Source organism: Alosa pseudoharengus, unplaced genomic scaffold, assembly GCF_046254945.1.
Source record: "Alosa pseudoharengus isolate Yale_2024_CS ecotype anadromous, Long Island Sound unplaced genomic scaffold, YU_APseudo_1.1 YU_APseudo_1.1_scf_16, whole genome shotgun sequence".
Classification (NCBI taxonomy): domain Eukaryota; kingdom Metazoa; phylum Chordata; class Actinopteri; order Clupeiformes; family Clupeidae; genus Alosa; species Alosa pseudoharengus.
Genome location: NW_027468630.1, coordinates 36,886,002 through 36,903,916, shown reverse-complemented (window position 1 = coordinate 36,903,916; position 17,915 = coordinate 36,886,002). Strand labels below are relative to the sequence as shown.

Below are 17,915 nucleotides of genomic sequence, written 5' to 3'. Positions count from 1 at the left end.
TCGATGGCCCTTGCCAAACTGTTCTCACTCAAATGGTAGCCTTTTAGTCTTCAGTTCTCACGATCCTCTTTCCCTATGGCGATAGAAAAGTGCCATAAAGCACTCGAGCGATAAAACATGCATACGGGCATATTATATTATTTCACACTCGTAAATATTCACTGCGAGCGCGCAAATACTCTCTGCGCGCATGCACTCAGAGGAAACTGCTCCCCGAGCGAGGAAAAATATGCTGCGAGCGAGGAGGAATCTGACCAGCGCTCACTCGAAAATCACTCCGCTCGCGCGAAGTGAATTTCTGCTCTACTTGGGGGCGGTAACCAGGTTTGGTACTAGCTCTGCTGTGATTGGCCGTGTTTGAAGAGTGAAATTTGATTGACAGCCCTTCCTCAGTCGAAGAAGACAACCAGAGACGAATCTTCGAGACAGACAACGGCATCTGGCAGTGGGCAGAGGTTTCTTCAGGTAAGAATCCCTTGGCTGAATTCGGGCATTTGTGATGACCGAAAAACTGTGGCTTGTGTAAAATTTCATCTGAGTATGTTTCTGAGAAATATGTTAGTGTAGCTTAACTTCAACATTCGTCTTCTTTGTATAGTCTAGAACGTTATTACTTAGTCTGTAATGTTAACCGCTAGCGACTAGCTAACGTTAACTTTAGTTAAAGGGGTGGTTCAGGATTTTGGACATAAGACCTCATTTCCAAGTAAGCAAGTGTGATATTTATCAGTGGAGACCGTTTTCAACACGTTTCATCCAGTCCTTCTAATTGCAGAGTTCGCAGGTGCTAGGCTAGCGCAAGTCAACGGTATGTGCTAGCCTGCCACTAAAAACAGTCTTACCCACTCCACAGTACACCCGACGCAAATAAATTATAACGCCAGACTATCGATGTAAATGTCTGTATTGATACTGTTATTTCTAACGTTATTCTATCCTTGCATTTCAACGACCGCATTACATTTTGAGGGACTAGTTTCTTACCACGACGGAATTATACTTGCTCCGGTTAGTAGTACTGCGCCGAAAAGTAAACAGTAAAGCGCACTCCAATGGGGATACTTAGTAGTAGCCTTGGTAATATCAGTCCGCTGCTGAGATGCAAAATGACTACTACCAACTTCAGGGACCAAAGTATAACTATTGCAACGCGATGCGAGGGTAGTTGTATTTCTTACACTATTCTATCAACACAGAGATTTACATCGATTGTCTGGAATTTGCCTCGGGTGTACTTTGGAGTGGGTAAGACTGTCTTTAGTGGCAGGCTAGCACATACCGTTGACTTGCGCTAGCCTAGCACCTGCGAACTCTGCAATTACAAGGACTGGATGAAACGTGTTGAAAACGGTCTCCACTGATAAATATCACACTTGCTTACTTGGAAATGAGGTCTTATGTCCAAAATCCTGAACCACCCCTTTAAGCTTAGAAGCTAGCTCCATGTCTGGCTGGCTGCTCGCAACAATTAGAAGGTCATTAGGCTAACTGAACTATTGTAAGGTGAACGTGCATATTCTGTTTGTTAAATTAGAGAAAGAAACATTTCTGAGAAATATGTTAGTGTAGCTTAACATCAACATTAGCCGTAGTCTAGAACGTTATTACTTAGTCTGTAATGTTAACCGTAGCTAACGCTAGCGACTTTAATGTTAACTTTGAGATTTGATTGACAGATCTCCTTTCAGAAAGCCCGGAAGTTCCTGAAAGGCGTTTCAACTCTGCGGCTGAGCAGGCATTTTTCAGGTAGGATAACCTGGATTGAATCAAGTATTTGCAATAGATGAAAATATGTTTCTGAGAAATATTTTGTGTAGTGAAGTAAACTTAATAATCACCATTAATCTTCGTGCATTCTATCTAGCTAACGTTAACGTTAACTTTTCGGCTAACTGAACTATTGTAAGGTGTACCTGATTCCATGGTACTTTGACATTTTTCATACATTTAAATGGAGCAACTACTTGTCATTACATCTTTTCATAAGTCACACATGGAAACTAGTTGTATTATGCCTTTAAATCAGCAGGTTTTGGTTGGATACAGATTGGATAATTAAAGATGGCATCAGTGACTGGCTATTGATTGACTGGACCTTGGCCTAACTGTTAATAACTACCTCAATAGATATGAGCTTACACTGTTCCACTGAAAACACAAAAATACAAGAAATGGTTATTCTACAGAACTTTGAATACACCAAATTTGGTTTTGCTTATTGCCTGCATAAACAGGACATGTGCAATAGTTGAATATATGCCTGTCCTGTCCCCATTCAGCTAAGTGTTGTGTGAGTTTGTTCATTATAAATATTGGGAGCATTTCTTTAGCTTAATTTGTGAGCACTTGTTCATAGTTTGCAGTAAGTTCAAGGATGTGACATATACCAATATTTCTGTTTTCAGATCTGGAACATTTTGAAATCCTACCAGATGAGGCACAAGTCATTGAGCAGTGGCAGCTTCTGACTTCAAGGACTTTGTTCACCAGCAGACCCCTTGATGTTTACCTTTATTTACAGCATTTGCATCTGTCAGTCTTTAAAGTGATCTAATATGTATTGACTATGTACTAGCTTAGTACATATTAGTTGTTGTTATTTTAGTTTCACAAATTCAGTGGTTACCTGTAATGCTCTTAAGATACACAAGTAAAAAAAGCACTTTTACTTCTGCATCTGGGTCTTAAATTCAACCTACTGACTGAAGCTGACGGATTTGTATACATGTTTTTGAGAGCACAGGCAAATTGGTTTGGCATGAGTTTTAATGTAATTCACAGTTCAGAAAAGTTCCATAAACATTTCCAAGTGCAAGTTCAGTGCCATCAACAGTAAGTTTGCTTTCTGATATTTAAAGAACAGAAATGGGTTTGGCATAATAGACATCCACCAATAGACATTTGAACAAACAAACAGTAAATATCAGTTCAAGTTCTATAATTTAAATGAACAATAACTGATTGGAAGAACTGATTCTTTGAACTGATTGAAAAAACGGCTGATTTAACTAATTGAGAGCAGTGGGAGTTAAGAGGGGCTCAAACATTCACGGCATAGGAGGTACAATTCCCTAGCGGTCATGTCCGGGTCACTCTGGTCAAGGAGGGCCTGAACATCTTCCCTTTGTTCTTCGCTCACTGGACAGTCAATGTGAGGAACCACCATCACTCCTTCTGCCTCACCATTGTGGTCCATGGCAACATCCCAGTCGATGTCTGGCTCCTCAATGTCCTAGAAGAGAAGCAGAATTTTACAGGCTGATAGTCTATCCTTCCAGAATAGGCATCTGTAGTACTTGTTTGCATAGAACAAAGCAAACCTACGATCAATTAATGTGTTTTTTCTAATTTAACAAACAGAATATGCACGTTAACCCTACAATAGTTCAGTTAGCCTAATAACCTAATATTAGGCTAATCCAGCCAGACAAGGAGTTAACTAAAGTTAACGTTAGCTATTCGCTAGCATTAGTTATGGTTTACATTACAGACTAAGTAATAACGTTCTAGACTACGGCTAATGTTGATGTTAAGCTACACTAACATATTTCTCAGAAATGTTTCTTTCTCTAATTTAACAAACAGAATATGCACGTTCACCTTACAATAGTTCGGTTAGCCTAATGACTAGGGCTGGGCGATAAAACGATAGCGATATGTATCGCAATAGACATGTAATCGATATCAATAAATATGTGTTCGATAGAACATTCGATAATTAAAAGCAACACACACCTCCCGCCTTACGTTGTCCATAAATAAATAGGCTAAATATATCTTGCATTGTAGCTAGTATGTGCAACTCTACCAGAGTAGACGATAGAAGTAGGCCTACCTCAACACAGACTCTCAATGAGTCCTTGCCCCGTGCGCGCGCACTCTCTCTCTCTTTCTCTAGGTGCATCCCTCCTAAGCATGCGCATGTAATCCAAACATTCACAATCGTGCAAGACGACTGAATTGCTATTAAATCCGGTTAGCATCATTAGCACGCTGCACGAATTTTTTCAAAACTGTTCTAATCAACTCAATCCCGATGTAAATGGAAAAGTATTTTCCAAGACTCAAACGGGCCTGTATTCATTTTGAAACTTAAACACACGTGGGGAAACTTAACAGTCTAACCAGTAGACTTACTATGATAAACTAGCAAATTACTTTGTTTACAATATTTCCAGGCTTCAACCAGTGCTGCTCATTCAGACTTATGTGCACAATTATTTATTTGAGTGTTAAGTTTAAAGGAAGGTTTAAAATAATAAAAGTAAATAAATAAATAAAATAAAAGTGTTTAAATTAAACTTTTTTTCCCCTTCTGGTCCTTATCTGAAATAGATTTAAAAAAAATCAATAATTATCGATATCGACCGATATGAAATACTATAATAGTTTTCAGCCATATCGCCCAGCCCTACTAATGACCTTCTAATTGTTGCCAGCAGCCAGCCAGACATGGAGCTAGCTTCTAAGCTTAACTAAAGTTAACGTTAGCTAGTCGCTAGCGGTTAACATTATAGACTAAGTAATAACGTTCTAGACTATACAAAGAAGACGAATGTTGAAGTTAAGCTACACTAACATATTTCTCAGAAACATACTCAGATGAAATTTTACACAAGCCACAGTTTTTCGGTCATCACAAATGCCCGAATTCAGCCACGGGATTCTTACCTGAAGAAACCTCTGCCCACTGCCAGATGCCGTTGTTGTCGGTCTCGAAGATTCGTCTCTGGTTGTCTTCTTCGACTGAGGAAGGGCTGTCAATCAAATTTCACTCTTCAAACACGGCCAATCACAGCAGAGCTAGTACCAAACCTGGTTACCGCCCCCAAGTAGAGCAGAAATTCACTTCGCGCTAGCAGAAATCAACTTCGAGAGAGCGGAGTGATTTTAGAGTGAGCGCTGGTCAGATTCCTCCTCGCTCGCAGCATATTTTTCCTCGCTCGGGGAGCAGTTTCCTCTGAGTGCGTGCGCGCAGAGAGTATTTGCGCGCTCGCAGTGAATATTTACGAGTGTGAAATAATATAATACGCCCGTATGCATGTTTTATCGCTCGAGTGCTTTATGGCACTTTTCTATCGCCATATTTCCCTTATTGTGCCAAATCTGAGCGACCTAGTGTATGCCACTTCCAGGGCTTGATTGTGCCATGTAGCGTTTCCTTGGGGCTAATGATCCGGGATTTGGGCTAACTAATGCCTTTAGGTGGTGTCTAGGTGAAAGGTGGCATTAACAGAGTCAGGTAAGAGTGTTTCAGAGTTAAAACTAAAACTAAATTAACTAGTCACTATATCAAAACCTGAATACTACTAAATAACCGATAAAAAGAAATGGTCATCACGCAAAATCAAGGCTCTGCTTAGCTACAGATTTGGGACTGCCCTCTTGACAATTCACAATGCTTATGGGTATATGCTTCCTCTAGGCTCAGAAATTAGGAAACATGGCATTAAATTTCATTCTTATGCAGACGACACATAACTATACCTTTCCATAAAACCTGACGAATTAACTCTGTTAGCCAAACTTGACATAAGAGACATAAAGACATGGATGACAAATAAGTTCCTGCTTTTGAACTCCGATAAAACAGAAGTCATGGTTTTAGGTCCTAAAAAGATGAGGGATATCCTATCCTCATCACAGGCTACATTTACTTATCTTCGACTATCCTCATCCACAAGTGTTAAAAATCTAGGAGTTACAATTGACCAAGACCTATCACTAAGTAATCACATAAAACAGATTACCAAAACTTCATTTTATCATTTAAGGAACATTTCAAAGATAAGGAAGTCTTTATCCTTACCAGACGCTGAGAAATTAATCCATGATTTTGTCACCTCAAGGATTGATTATTGCAATGCTCTATACGCTGGCTGCAATAACACCTGTCTAAAGAGCAACAGCTTATACAAAATGCAGCTGCTCGCACACTCACTAGAACTAAAAAATATGAACATATTTCCCCTATCCTGGCATCTCTACACTGGCTGCCTGTTAAAAGTCGCATTGACTTCAAAATATTACTTCTAACATACAAAGCCATTAATGGCCAGGCACCAGAATATATTAAAGATCTCCTAGTCCCATATAACCCACCCAGACCGCTACGATCACAGAATACTGGCCTTCTTGTAATTCCAAGAATCTCAAAAACTACAGTAGGAGGCAGAGCTTTCAGCTATCGTGCACCCCTCCTCTGGAATAATCTCCCTTCCTCAATTCGACTAGCAGACACCCTCCCTATTTTTAAGTCTAGACTTAAAACATACTTCTTTACTGCCTCCCATAGTTAGGTATGGTGCGGTGTGGAACTTCACCCACCTCAGGGATTTTTGGAATGGACCACCCTGCTGAGTCCTCGTGTGACTGGCACCCCAGTCGCGCGTGCGATGGTGGTCACTGACCATACCTGTGCTGGTGTCGACTACCCCTCACCATGCCTTAGTTATGCTGCTATAGCATAGTGCTGTCAGGGACTTTTCATGTGTCACGCCGTGCACCCCCCCCCCCCTCTCCTCTCTCCCCTTCTCTCTTGCCTATTCTCACTATGGTATACTGTAACTGCCCTACTACTGTCCCCCTATCTGGATTCCTGGCCCGTACAGCCTAGCGACCCATCACCTGCCTATGACAACTCTGCCCGGATTCCTGGACCCACCAAATGCCCCTTGACAACTCCCTTCCCCTGGACAAATCCAACGCTGGACTATTTGAACTAGGGGTGGGCGATATGGCCTAAAATTAATATTGCGGTATAATTTGGGACACATACGGTAAACGGTATATATTGCGGTATAATTTGGTGTGTGAATTTCAATATAGGTCTAGCAGGTTCTTGCATAAAATAGTCAAGATTGTTACTTATTTAAAAATTTGATCAATAAAAATGATCAAAGTTTTATTTAGCCTATTCACTGCAGTAGACATCACTGTATGAAATTACAAAAACATGAAACATGACATATTACATAGAACTGTAAATCATCTGATCATCTAATATTTACAGATATCTAGGCTATAACATTTATTTTATATTTGGCCTGTTATAAAATCATGTATTGAACAATTTAACCACAGCTCAGCTTTAAGAAACTCAAATAGCCTAGATGCATGCTTAGCATTTTGTGATCATTAGGCTAAGGCTACTTTCACAAACTCAGTCAGCTGTCCTCTGATTTACCAATATCTAGGCGATATTTGTAACATTTATTTTGTATTTGGCCGGTTATGAAATCATGTGGAACAATTTAAACACATTGTAAAACTTAAAGCCCAAATTTGGAGACATCCATGCATGTCGAAATTTACTGCAAATTCAAAACTGGATTACTCTGGAACGGCTAACTGTACAGGGGACTGCGTATGTGTGTTAAAAGAAGGGTTCGTGAAGTATCCGAGATGAATGGGTTGGGAGATCATGGGACGCAAAACCTTCAGTAGAATGTATGATTAAATTGAATTATATTATTTACTTTTCTCGCGAACCGTTCAACTAAGCAATTATCGGGTAACATCGTTTAAAAGCTGAGAACGATGTGATACTTGTGATGTCTGTGTGATGAATAGGCTACTTCGCGAGTAGTTCAACTGAGATGAATGGAATTTGGACGCACTTTCTTTCTTGCGCTGTCACTTTCTCCACTGCGTAAAATACTCAATTAATTTGCGCTGTGAATGCTTAGATTATTTTGACAGGCCACACAGGCTAAATAAAAATCGCTATTAGTAGGACGCAAAGCAGAATATTGAAAGAAGGGGGCACCAAGGCCACCGTGGCCTGTAAACCTGATTTTCAAAGGGGCCTCACGGCCAACGCAAGGCAACGACGTGGCCGCCGTGAAATTCCTACCCTGTTTGGGGGTTTATGTCTGTTTTTCTCCTAAGTTATAAGTCTAAAGTTAGCGTCTTTATCGTGACATGTTTCCCTTTTAGTTCTCCTTCGTGTGTGATCCTTTTTGTGTGGGGGGCTGCGTCCACCCCTGTATGTGTAGCGTTTGTGTGTACTTGACCTGCTCCGTGTGTATTGTGTTCTGGGTCTGTGTCCCTGCTCTCGTTCTCAGCTAATAAACCTTTTGATTGGACAACTGTCTGTGTCGCTACCGCTCGCTGCCATTTTTCCACACCTGTGGCCTCCTCGTGGTTGCTGCCGGTCCCGGCAGGCCAAGCGTGTTGCAATTTGATGACATAATGACCTATCGCAATATGCCGGTATAACAAAAATCTCTATCGTTGGCCAAATTTTTATCGCATACCGCTTATACCGTTTATATCGCCCAGCCCTAATTTGAACTTTCTGTCACTAAATCAGGATTAATGAATTATCAAACCGGATACGTAATCACCCCACCTCTTGTAACTTTCAGCTCAAGTGCTTTTAACACCATGTCTTATTCTCTACACCTGACTATCATATGCATTTGTCATGTATACAGACCTTACTGTCCTGTATTGACCCTAGGCAGATGGGTCAGGCCCTTGAGTCGTGGATCTGCTCGAGGTTTCTTCCTATATGTATCTCCAATTCTAGGGAGTTTTTCCTCGCCCCTGTTGGTCCTCTCTCTTTCTTTTCTTTTCTTTCTTTCTTTCCTTTTTCTCCGATTGCCTACATTCTGTAAAGCACCATGATACATGTGTAATGTTTTGGCGCTCTATAAGCACACTAAATTAAAATTAAACGTGGCACCTTTTGTCATTAACCACTTATTGTAGCTTCCAAATGGCCAACTGAACTGAGATGAGACATTTTGTGTGGTGCAAAACAATAACATGCTATATGCGTGTAATGGTAAAGCTAAATTCATAAAATCTAGGATAGTAATAGTAACAGTATAGTAATAGTAAATCAGAGCATAATCTACACTGGTCCATCATCACTGGTTTGAAGATACAATATTCTCTAAGATACTTTCATCAACACTCAATAAAACTCAATAAAAAAAGCACCTATCAAAGCTAGCCAATTCAGGATAGCCAAGTAGCCATAGCTAATGCAGGTTTGATTTCAGTTGTAGGATTTATTCTCCAAAGCACCAGGGGGGTATTCCAGAAAGTGGGTTTACTTACTATATTATTATTATATTATGTTTATACTTATATTTACCATTTCTGCTGTAAGTGCATGTTGTGTGTGATGTCTGTATGCTACTGAGACCTTGAATTTCCCCTTGGGGATCAATAAAGTATCTATCTATCTATCTATCTATTAACCCAGAGTAAGTGGTAACCCTGGGATTTCACTTGCCACCATATGTCCCAACCACTGCCGCATTTAGTTTAATCTTAACTTAATAAAAAGGAGATAGCAATGATCATCAACATCAACAATGACAAGCCAGCTGGAACCTGCCACTTGTTTTCTCTCCCTCTTTTGCGCACTCAGACACGTTCTCAATTAAATGGAGTAGCATAGGGTCTACGTTCAAGTTGGATCTTTATAGAGGACCCGAAAAAAATCATCTTTGTGTAACAAGCTGTTGGTGCATGTTGACATTGTATACTTTCTCGGTAACACTTTACTTGACGGGTGAGTTCATAACACATTTATAGCAGCTGTCATAAACTGCACATAAAGCATTCATGACTGTTTCATGAGACATGACTCAACATTCATACCAAACCTTTCATGAATGTGGAAGACAGAACGACGAGAACTTGTCAAAATGTGTTATGTACTTTTTACTTTACTTTACTGGCTAACTTCCTCATCTTTCAGTCTATGCTCCATGCTCGTTCTTCTAATTCCTTGTGTGTTCTGGTAGACGCTCTCTTCGTTTCCATTGTCTCTCGCGCTGGTTTCACTGCAAACTGCATGCAGCCAATGGGTGTATGAAACGTCATCAAGTAGCATTATGGCAAAGTGGTCAGGGGAAATGTAGGAAGTACTGCCAGTTGGATATATGACCGAAAATAGAGCCTTATGTATCATGCATGTAATGCCTCATGCATCACCGGCCAAACTGACTAGTACGTTTTTATTTTTATTTTATTTGTTAATTTAGAACCCTGAATACAATACATCTTTAATGTCCATCATGGTTGACGTAGATGGGCAGGTCAGCATCACTTGTTTTAAGTTTTGCACCGAAATTATCTTTGCTGGTGAGCTTTCAATTAATGGGCCTTGGCTATTTCAAGCTTTCCAAACGTCATTGGCTGCATTGATGGGACTCAAGTGCCCATCAAAGCGCCATCCATAGACAAGGCAGATTATGTCAATAGGAAAGGTTTCCACCACATACATTTACAAGTAGGTCTAATGGATAGGCTATAGGCCACCTCTATTTTTGGATGTTCTCTTAATGGTGTTGATGTTTAAAACACCAGATAATTGCCAGATGATATGTGATGCTTCACATCTTCACAAACGTGGAGGCAAAATGTCCAAGGTCAGTACACGATGCCAGGATGTACGGGGGATCTAATTTGAGCAACAAATTTCAACAGGGTGCGTTACACCTCATGGGAATATTATCAGATCCATGTAGGCTCTAACTTAATGTTATAGGCCTATGTGCAATTACAGGAGAATGTGATGGGTATCTTCTGAGGGATAGAGGATGCCCATGCCTTCTGACACTCACTCTGTATCCTGATCTGGATGCTGGAGCGCAAACAAAGTTTAACATGGCCCACAGCAGAACCCACATTACAATAATGACATCTGGGATTCTCAAAGAGAGATTTCAGTGCGTGCGTGGGCTGATGCACTCAAAATGTGACACGGTAGTCTACAGTCTAAGAAAGTATCATACAAAGCAGTCAATATGTAATGTCCACTGATTTATTTACAATTTGCCAAGTAGTTTGGAGGTTTGTTTGTGTTATTTTGAGAATGTAATTTCTGTTTCAAGAAATGAGCCAAACCAATGGAGAAAAACTGTAATATTATGCTTTTGACATTAATTGGCTATCCTAAACTTACGCATTTACGCGTTCAGTTAGGCTATTCTCTGCCTAGCAAGGTTTCGTTCCATAACAGACGCTCTTTTTTGTTACAGCTCTCTCCTCCTCATTAGCCTCGAGGAGAACTTGCTGCTCAGCTCAGATTTAGTCGTCCCAGGGCTTCATGTAAAGTAAACACCAGTTTAACCAGCTTTTGTCACTGGGTCTCCAATGGGCTAAAAAGGGATTACCATTTCCGCCTACTAGCTGTTGGATGTGGATTGACACAACTACATTTACATTTATGTGCTATAGCCATAAGGTGGTATAGCCAATCGGATCAAAATCCATCTAGACTGCCTCTTGAAAGCATTTACACCAGTGCTTTCATTTGCTAATTACTATCCAATTGCCATCTGCCGAATATATATCTCTTTATGACATTCAATACTCACAAATGCTCTCTTTCTCTGGAGAATGGGTAGCACAAATGCTTAGCAGTTTGAATCTTGCTCTCTTCAACTTTTGGATGTAATGGTTCAGTCACTTTACAAACAAACAGATTGATCTTCTCTACTATGTTATTGTCTTGCTTGACTTCATACATCTGTAAATGAAATCAATTAATTAATATATGGATACAATAGTTATGGTAAGAGCAAACAGGTATAAAATGTGCTTGATTATTTTATTCACTACATACCTTTTTGGTTGGCATTTTCAACTTCATAAACTCTGCCTCTCGACAGAGAACACTCCATGGTGCATGGATCTTCAGGAAACCCATGCCAGATATTGTAGTCTAACATGATTTCAAATTAAAAGGATTCATGAACAAGGTTATATTACACATTAGACAAATAGAGGCACAGTAAACATATCCTCGATGGCCTAAAAAATGACAAAAATGAAATAAATATATATATACAGTACCCTCCAGAATTATTGGCACCTTTGGTAAAGTTGACTAAAAACAGGTATAAAAAAATAATCTTTTGGCGCTTTACTCTCACAATGTAAACAATGAGGAAAATCCACCCTTGAAGGGAAGCAATTCATTCTGAGAAAAAGGAAAATCTCATTAAGAAATAAATATGTTTAATAAAAACACATTGCTCACAATTATTGGCACCCCAAGAAAAATCATTCTCTAATTTTCTCTAATGTCAACTTATTTACGTTAAACAGAGCGTCTGTGAACTTTCAGAAGCAGTTCATGACTCTTTTTCACTAAGGTATGAAAATAAAGTGACACAGAGGTTAAATCCTCTAGTCATTTTTCAACATTGGAAAGGCAAGAGAATCCACTAATTTTAAATAAAAAAGAGTGTTGACATTTGTAAGTCAGGGAATGTCTATACAAACTAGATACTTTGTTGAAAATGCCTATATTTATAGTTAAAAGAATGATTAAAAGGTTCTAATCAACTGGAAATGTGACATACTGTGGATACTACATCAAATTGCTTCACGCGTGATTCTCACATGGTGGGTAGTCTCATCTGGCGAAAATGTGTGTATTTCTTAACAGGCTAGCATCTTGACACTTTCTATCAACTTATCAAACTAGATTCAAAGGCAGTCCATAATACAAATGAAATTGAGGGGACCAGCATCAGGACCAAGTGCATTTCTTACAAGGACTAATGGAGGCGCTAATGTGGCTATTAAACTGCTTTCGCTAATTGAAGCGCAAATAGGTCTTCAGCTTATTACTTTCAATAGGCCTACTGTATAATAAAGTACATGTAGCCAATATGTAGGCCTACCATTTGCCTATTAACCATTAACCATTAGCCTATAGGCAGCAAAAACAAGGTTGCCATTTTGTTATTTTCTGGTAATATTAGATAGGCCTACTGTTATAATGTCAGATATGCAGATATAACTTCTGATTGATTTGTGTCCCCTTTTTAATATGGAAAGGAATATTCACAACACTTTGAGGGCTCTATTTCAACAATCTGAAATGCAAGTATCAAACGCAAAGCGTAAGTAGCTTTGAGGGCGGATCTTGGGCGCTGTTGCTATTTTACCTGCGGGATAAATGACTGTTGCGCCCGACGCAAATCTAAAATCGGGTGCTCTGAAGTAGCTACATTACTCATGGGTGTGGTTTGGGCGTAACGTGCAATAAACCAATCAGAGCGTCATCTCACATTCCCTTTAACAACAGGTGCGCTTGTTCCATAGCGGATTGCTATTATGATGGCGGATTTGCCAGGCGCAGCCTGGAGCGGTTCACAGCGCTATAAGGACTGTTCAGTTGGGAACAGTTTGCTATTGATTTTTCTTCTTGACAAAATGTAATACAGAAATGTCACAAAGACATACTTTCCAATGTTTTGGGATCACTCTCACTGAATCACGAGGTTATGAATGCATGGTGATATTTTTGCAATGTAATCTAACATACCTCACTATAGACGATGCAGCTCTTCTGTCAGATAAGCTCTCCTCTCCCTTGCTGCTTCTGGTGCATTTGGGTTAAATAGCATAGGCATGCAGTTCAACATCACATCTCCTTAAGTCCTCTAATATTTCCTAATTTATGTCATCAACACATCAATGATTCGTGGAAATGTGAACGCTAAATTTATGCCTATTTTTTCACATCTTTATGGACACCACAATGATTTCCCTCGTGTGGTAATATTTTTCCTTGTAATTATGTATGGTTTGCAGAAATGGGAACTACTGCGTCGGTATAGATGAGAGGAGCAAAGTGTGTGTTGTGAAGCACGCGCTACATTATGGCCAAGCAAGCGCGCCTGCAGGTGTAGCATACTACGGCCGTACCTTACCATCAGGCAACTCAACAAAGAGAAATAATTTCCTCTGTGTGTATTCACACCAAGTTGACCTAACTTTCCAACTCCGCACAGTATCCCATTAACTGCATGACAGTAGGCTATTTACAATATTATCTGCATTATTATAAGTACAGTTTGTAAACACGTTATCATCAACTTAATGCACGCACAACTTTTGTTTGAGCAGGAGAGAGAATGACAACACATGGACGCAGCAACTACAGAAATTGTAGCCAAGGCTACTTGCTGCTTTATTTTACTATCTATGGTTGCTGGTTATCAGTAGCCTGACGAGCCAGAAGTGGGAACTTACCATTGGCACTGCTCACTGCTCAAACGGTTGTCTTTCAAATTTCCTCTGTACGCAATAGAATAGCGCTACAACTCGTGAGTCCCATGCATTTTCCCACCAGTGGAGCTAGTTGGCTAGTTGATCAAAATTTTGCCAATTTAAAAAAAGCTGAACTCGAATCGCGATTCAAAGGCCGCTGTTCACCAGCAGCAGCATCCATCTTCATTGTTTTCAAGTAGCAGGGAATTCGCGCGGAACCGTCACCGACTCTATACACGATGTGATTGGCCTGATTGAAGTTTAATTTTTCCAGCTCGCAAGCCAACAGAGAGTTGCTAGACCACCCTGGCTGCAAATTACCACCAGAAAGGATGGAGGGAACAAAGCAAAGCTAGGAGTTATTTCAGATGGGCGAACAACAAGCTAGGCAAAATTGTGGCGCTTGTCAAAACCTTAGCACAGCTGGTATAATGCTTAGGCTGATGTTAAAGCGCACACAATGTTTAAAGCCATACACAATGGTAAATTGGAACAAAACTAAAGGTAACTTTAGCCTTTAGAGGGCTGTATAAAGTTGTCCAAATGAATGTGTCATAATCAGACGTTGTTTTGCATATTGCATGTAGTACTATGTAGCATATTGCAATATTGTACTATATAGGCTACTTTTTAGGTGACCAATGCACGAACAAAACCGGGAAACTGGCAAATATTATCAATGCTTTGAATGTTTCTGTGTGCGCACAAGGGGGGCTGTAGATCGGTGTGCATAGCATTAATTTCTGCAGGCGCCCCTGTGGCCATGCATGCTACCTTAAAATAGCATCTGAATTTGTGCCACTGACTTTAGACCAGGATTATCCTGGTCTGTGGCGGAATTGTTTTCTGAAACTGCAAAATATCAACAGGGAACATTTGCGCCGGAACACGCCTCCTCTTTTTGCTGAACCGCCCCCGTGGGCACAATGGAATTTCCTAATTTACCAATGTGAGCCTGTGGAGGGAAAATTCCAATATGCGCTGAATGCAAAATAGGAAAGACACAAGCGCCAGTATACAAAGTCAATTGCGCCTGAGTACATGATAGGGACCTAAGTGTTTTTTGACTCAATTTACCCCTAAACCGTTCAATGCAGAGACCATGCCTAGGTTGGTTAAGAGTATTTGGATATTTTAATGTGGTAATATGGTGGCAACATGGGGCGCAAGCTAGGTTAAGATAACTGGCTCATTTTTTTTTTTTTTGTGACGGACCGTGCCTGGGTCGATGGTGATTGATTATAATAATAATAATCAAATTTATTTATATAGCACTTTTCAAGCACGAAGCACAAAGTGCTCTACAGACAAACAAACAAACAAAACAAAGCAAAAAACAAAACAATAGTAATGATAACAACAATAATAATAATAATAGTAATAATAATAATATACCCAGGGTTTAGCAGACATGGGCTGCTGTAAAAGGTTGTCATATAAAAATGAAATCTATGATGTCTGAGGATCACAACCTGGGTGGACAACCCGGTCAACAAGCTGCTGGAAACTTGCAATTAGGGTCAAAACAATGCTACCTCAAATTCTGCTTTAACTCCCCGGAATCACCCAATCATGCTAAAAAGGTTTAATTATATCCATGAATCCTGGGCCATATCTCCCTGATTGTACGTGTAATTAGAATGTAAGAGTTAACAATGCCTCTTAATTCATAGGTATGCAAATATATATAATATATTTAGAACATTCCATTGTATTCGGTAGCATTCTTTTCCCTTTGTTGTTGTTAAAATAATCAAAATACCATGTGAAGTTAACTTTTACAGATGAAATAATATTTTGATCATTTCACTAACCAGACTTCAGACCCATTAACACATTTAGAGGGAATTCAATTTCAAGCCTATAATTGCCTATCAAATCAAATAAGATCCAAGAAAGGTTTACTGTTAATCTGTTAACTGATGTTAATTGTAGTACTGCTCTGTTTCTATATGTACAGTAGGCCTACATAGTTTGCATATTTATGCAAAATGTGTTATTTGTATTGCAATGTCTAGTATTTCTAATATTCTTTCACAAGTGGGATAGCTTTATTTATTCTATCGAAATTAAAAAAAGGATTTCAGGAATTGGGGTTAGGCGGGTTACTCTGGAGTTCAATCCAGGTGTTTGGAGTGTGAGATGGACAACTAAATGTTGAAAGACTAAAACACACAGGAGTCATGTGTGGAGTAGTTTTAAAAGTATTTACTGATTAAAACGGTTACATTAAGCAGCAATTTGTAAAAAACAATTAATGAAACAGGCGAACAGGTTAAAATTCAGGGTGATAACTAATTTCTGTAATAATGTTTATACAATTTATTTAGCTGTTTTCAGAGTCACTGCTGCTGTCGCTGCTCTCTAGTGTTTCAGCATGTTGTATCCTACAGCATTTGCTTGCCAACCCCTGGCAACGGCATCCTATGTAGCATGGAATTGCCCTCTTTGCACAGGAGCAGTTCTTCTGACAACCTTTAACACAACCACATGATATTGCCATGGCCATTGACACAGGCCAGGCAGGCTGTGTAGATGGAATTGGAACTGCAACTGCTTGGCCCTCATCCAGAGACCATCCAAAATTTCTGAAAGAGGGAATTTCTGGCTTGGCAATGTGCGCATTCTTGTCAATGATGGTTGCCAGAGCTGCCCGTTTAAGGTGGAAGAGAAATGCGTTTTCAGTCGGAGGAAGTAGCTTTAAGAGGGTTGATTTGTTGTTCAAGAACTGCTCTCAGTGTCCCCAGATCAGAATCTTCAAAGTGATCAGCTGAGGATGTATACACATCTATGATGAGGCCTTGTGCCTGGTGAAGCAGGTCATCTGTTATGTCATCAGTTGTGTTTTGACCAAACTCTTCAAGTGCAGGTATGTCCATTCTCATGCTGCTTTTGAACCAAGACTTCTTACCAGTGAAATAAGGATAACTAGTTGTATCTCTTCCACTAAGACTGTGGACAAACGGCATAGCACAACATAGTGAAGGTCCCAGTGCTGCTACCATTTCATGTATGGGCAGATAGGCATTCTGTGTTGTTCTTACCCACAGCTCTGGCAGATCACTGAGGTATGTTGAACCATAGTACAGGCACATGACAATAATAATAATAATAATAATAATAATAATAAGCTTTATTTGTATAGCACCTTTCATACACAGAATGCAGCTCAAAGTGCTTTACATTTGAAGCATGTAACAAAATAATAGTCAGTCAGTCATTATCAATCACATTTCTTCATTGCTGGGGCCGTTTATGATCCACTCAGCAACATATCAAAAATATAGAAAATGACATGTCATAAGACTGGCAGCCTTAACCCTCTTACCCCCCACAAGTCAACTGTGGCAAGGAAAAACTCCCATATTCCAGGAAGAAACCTTGAGCAGAACCTGACTTAATAGGGGGAGCCCATCTGCTTCTGGCTGGCTGCGCCCTCCAATAGCAGCAGATGTAGAATAATCTGAAAAAGTAGTCTACAGGATAAGACGAGTTAACTAAAAGCTTTCCTGTACAGGTATGTTTTCAGATCTTTTTTTAAAAATATTTACTGAACTCGCCTGCTTGATGTACAGAGGCAGGGTGTTCCATAGTTTGGGGGCATAATGGATAAAAGCAGCTTCTCCACTTTGTTTGTGGAGCACTTTGGGTACGATTAAAAGATTAGAATTGGATGATCTAAGTTTCCTTTGTGGTTGATAAGATATTAAAAGCTCAGAGATATATGAAGGTGCTATGCCATTCAGAGCTTTGTAAGTAATTAACATAACCTTAAAATCAATTCTATAGGAAATAGGGAGCCAGTGCAGTTCAGCCAACACAGGGGTGATGTGTTCTCTCTTCTTAGTCTTAGTTAAAAGTCTAGCCGCAGAGTTCTGTATGAG

General features: G+C 39.8%; 1 protein-coding gene across 1 annotated transcript in view; it reads right to left on the bottom strand.

The window, feature by feature from the left end:
* The window catches only part of LOC143126014 (anoctamin-1-like), a 197,835-nt gene that overhangs the window by 105,336 nt on the left and 74,584 nt on the right, over positions 1 to 17,915 (bottom strand). The window contains exons 5-6 of the mRNA XM_076287933.1: positions 11,591 to 11,689; positions 11,343 to 11,494 (exon numbers count right to left, since the gene is read on the bottom strand). Of these exons, the coding sequence (XP_076144048.1) occupies positions 11,343 to 11,494; positions 11,591 to 11,689 (251 nt within the window). The remainder of the gene's footprint in view (positions 1 to 11,342; positions 11,495 to 11,590; positions 11,690 to 17,915) is intronic.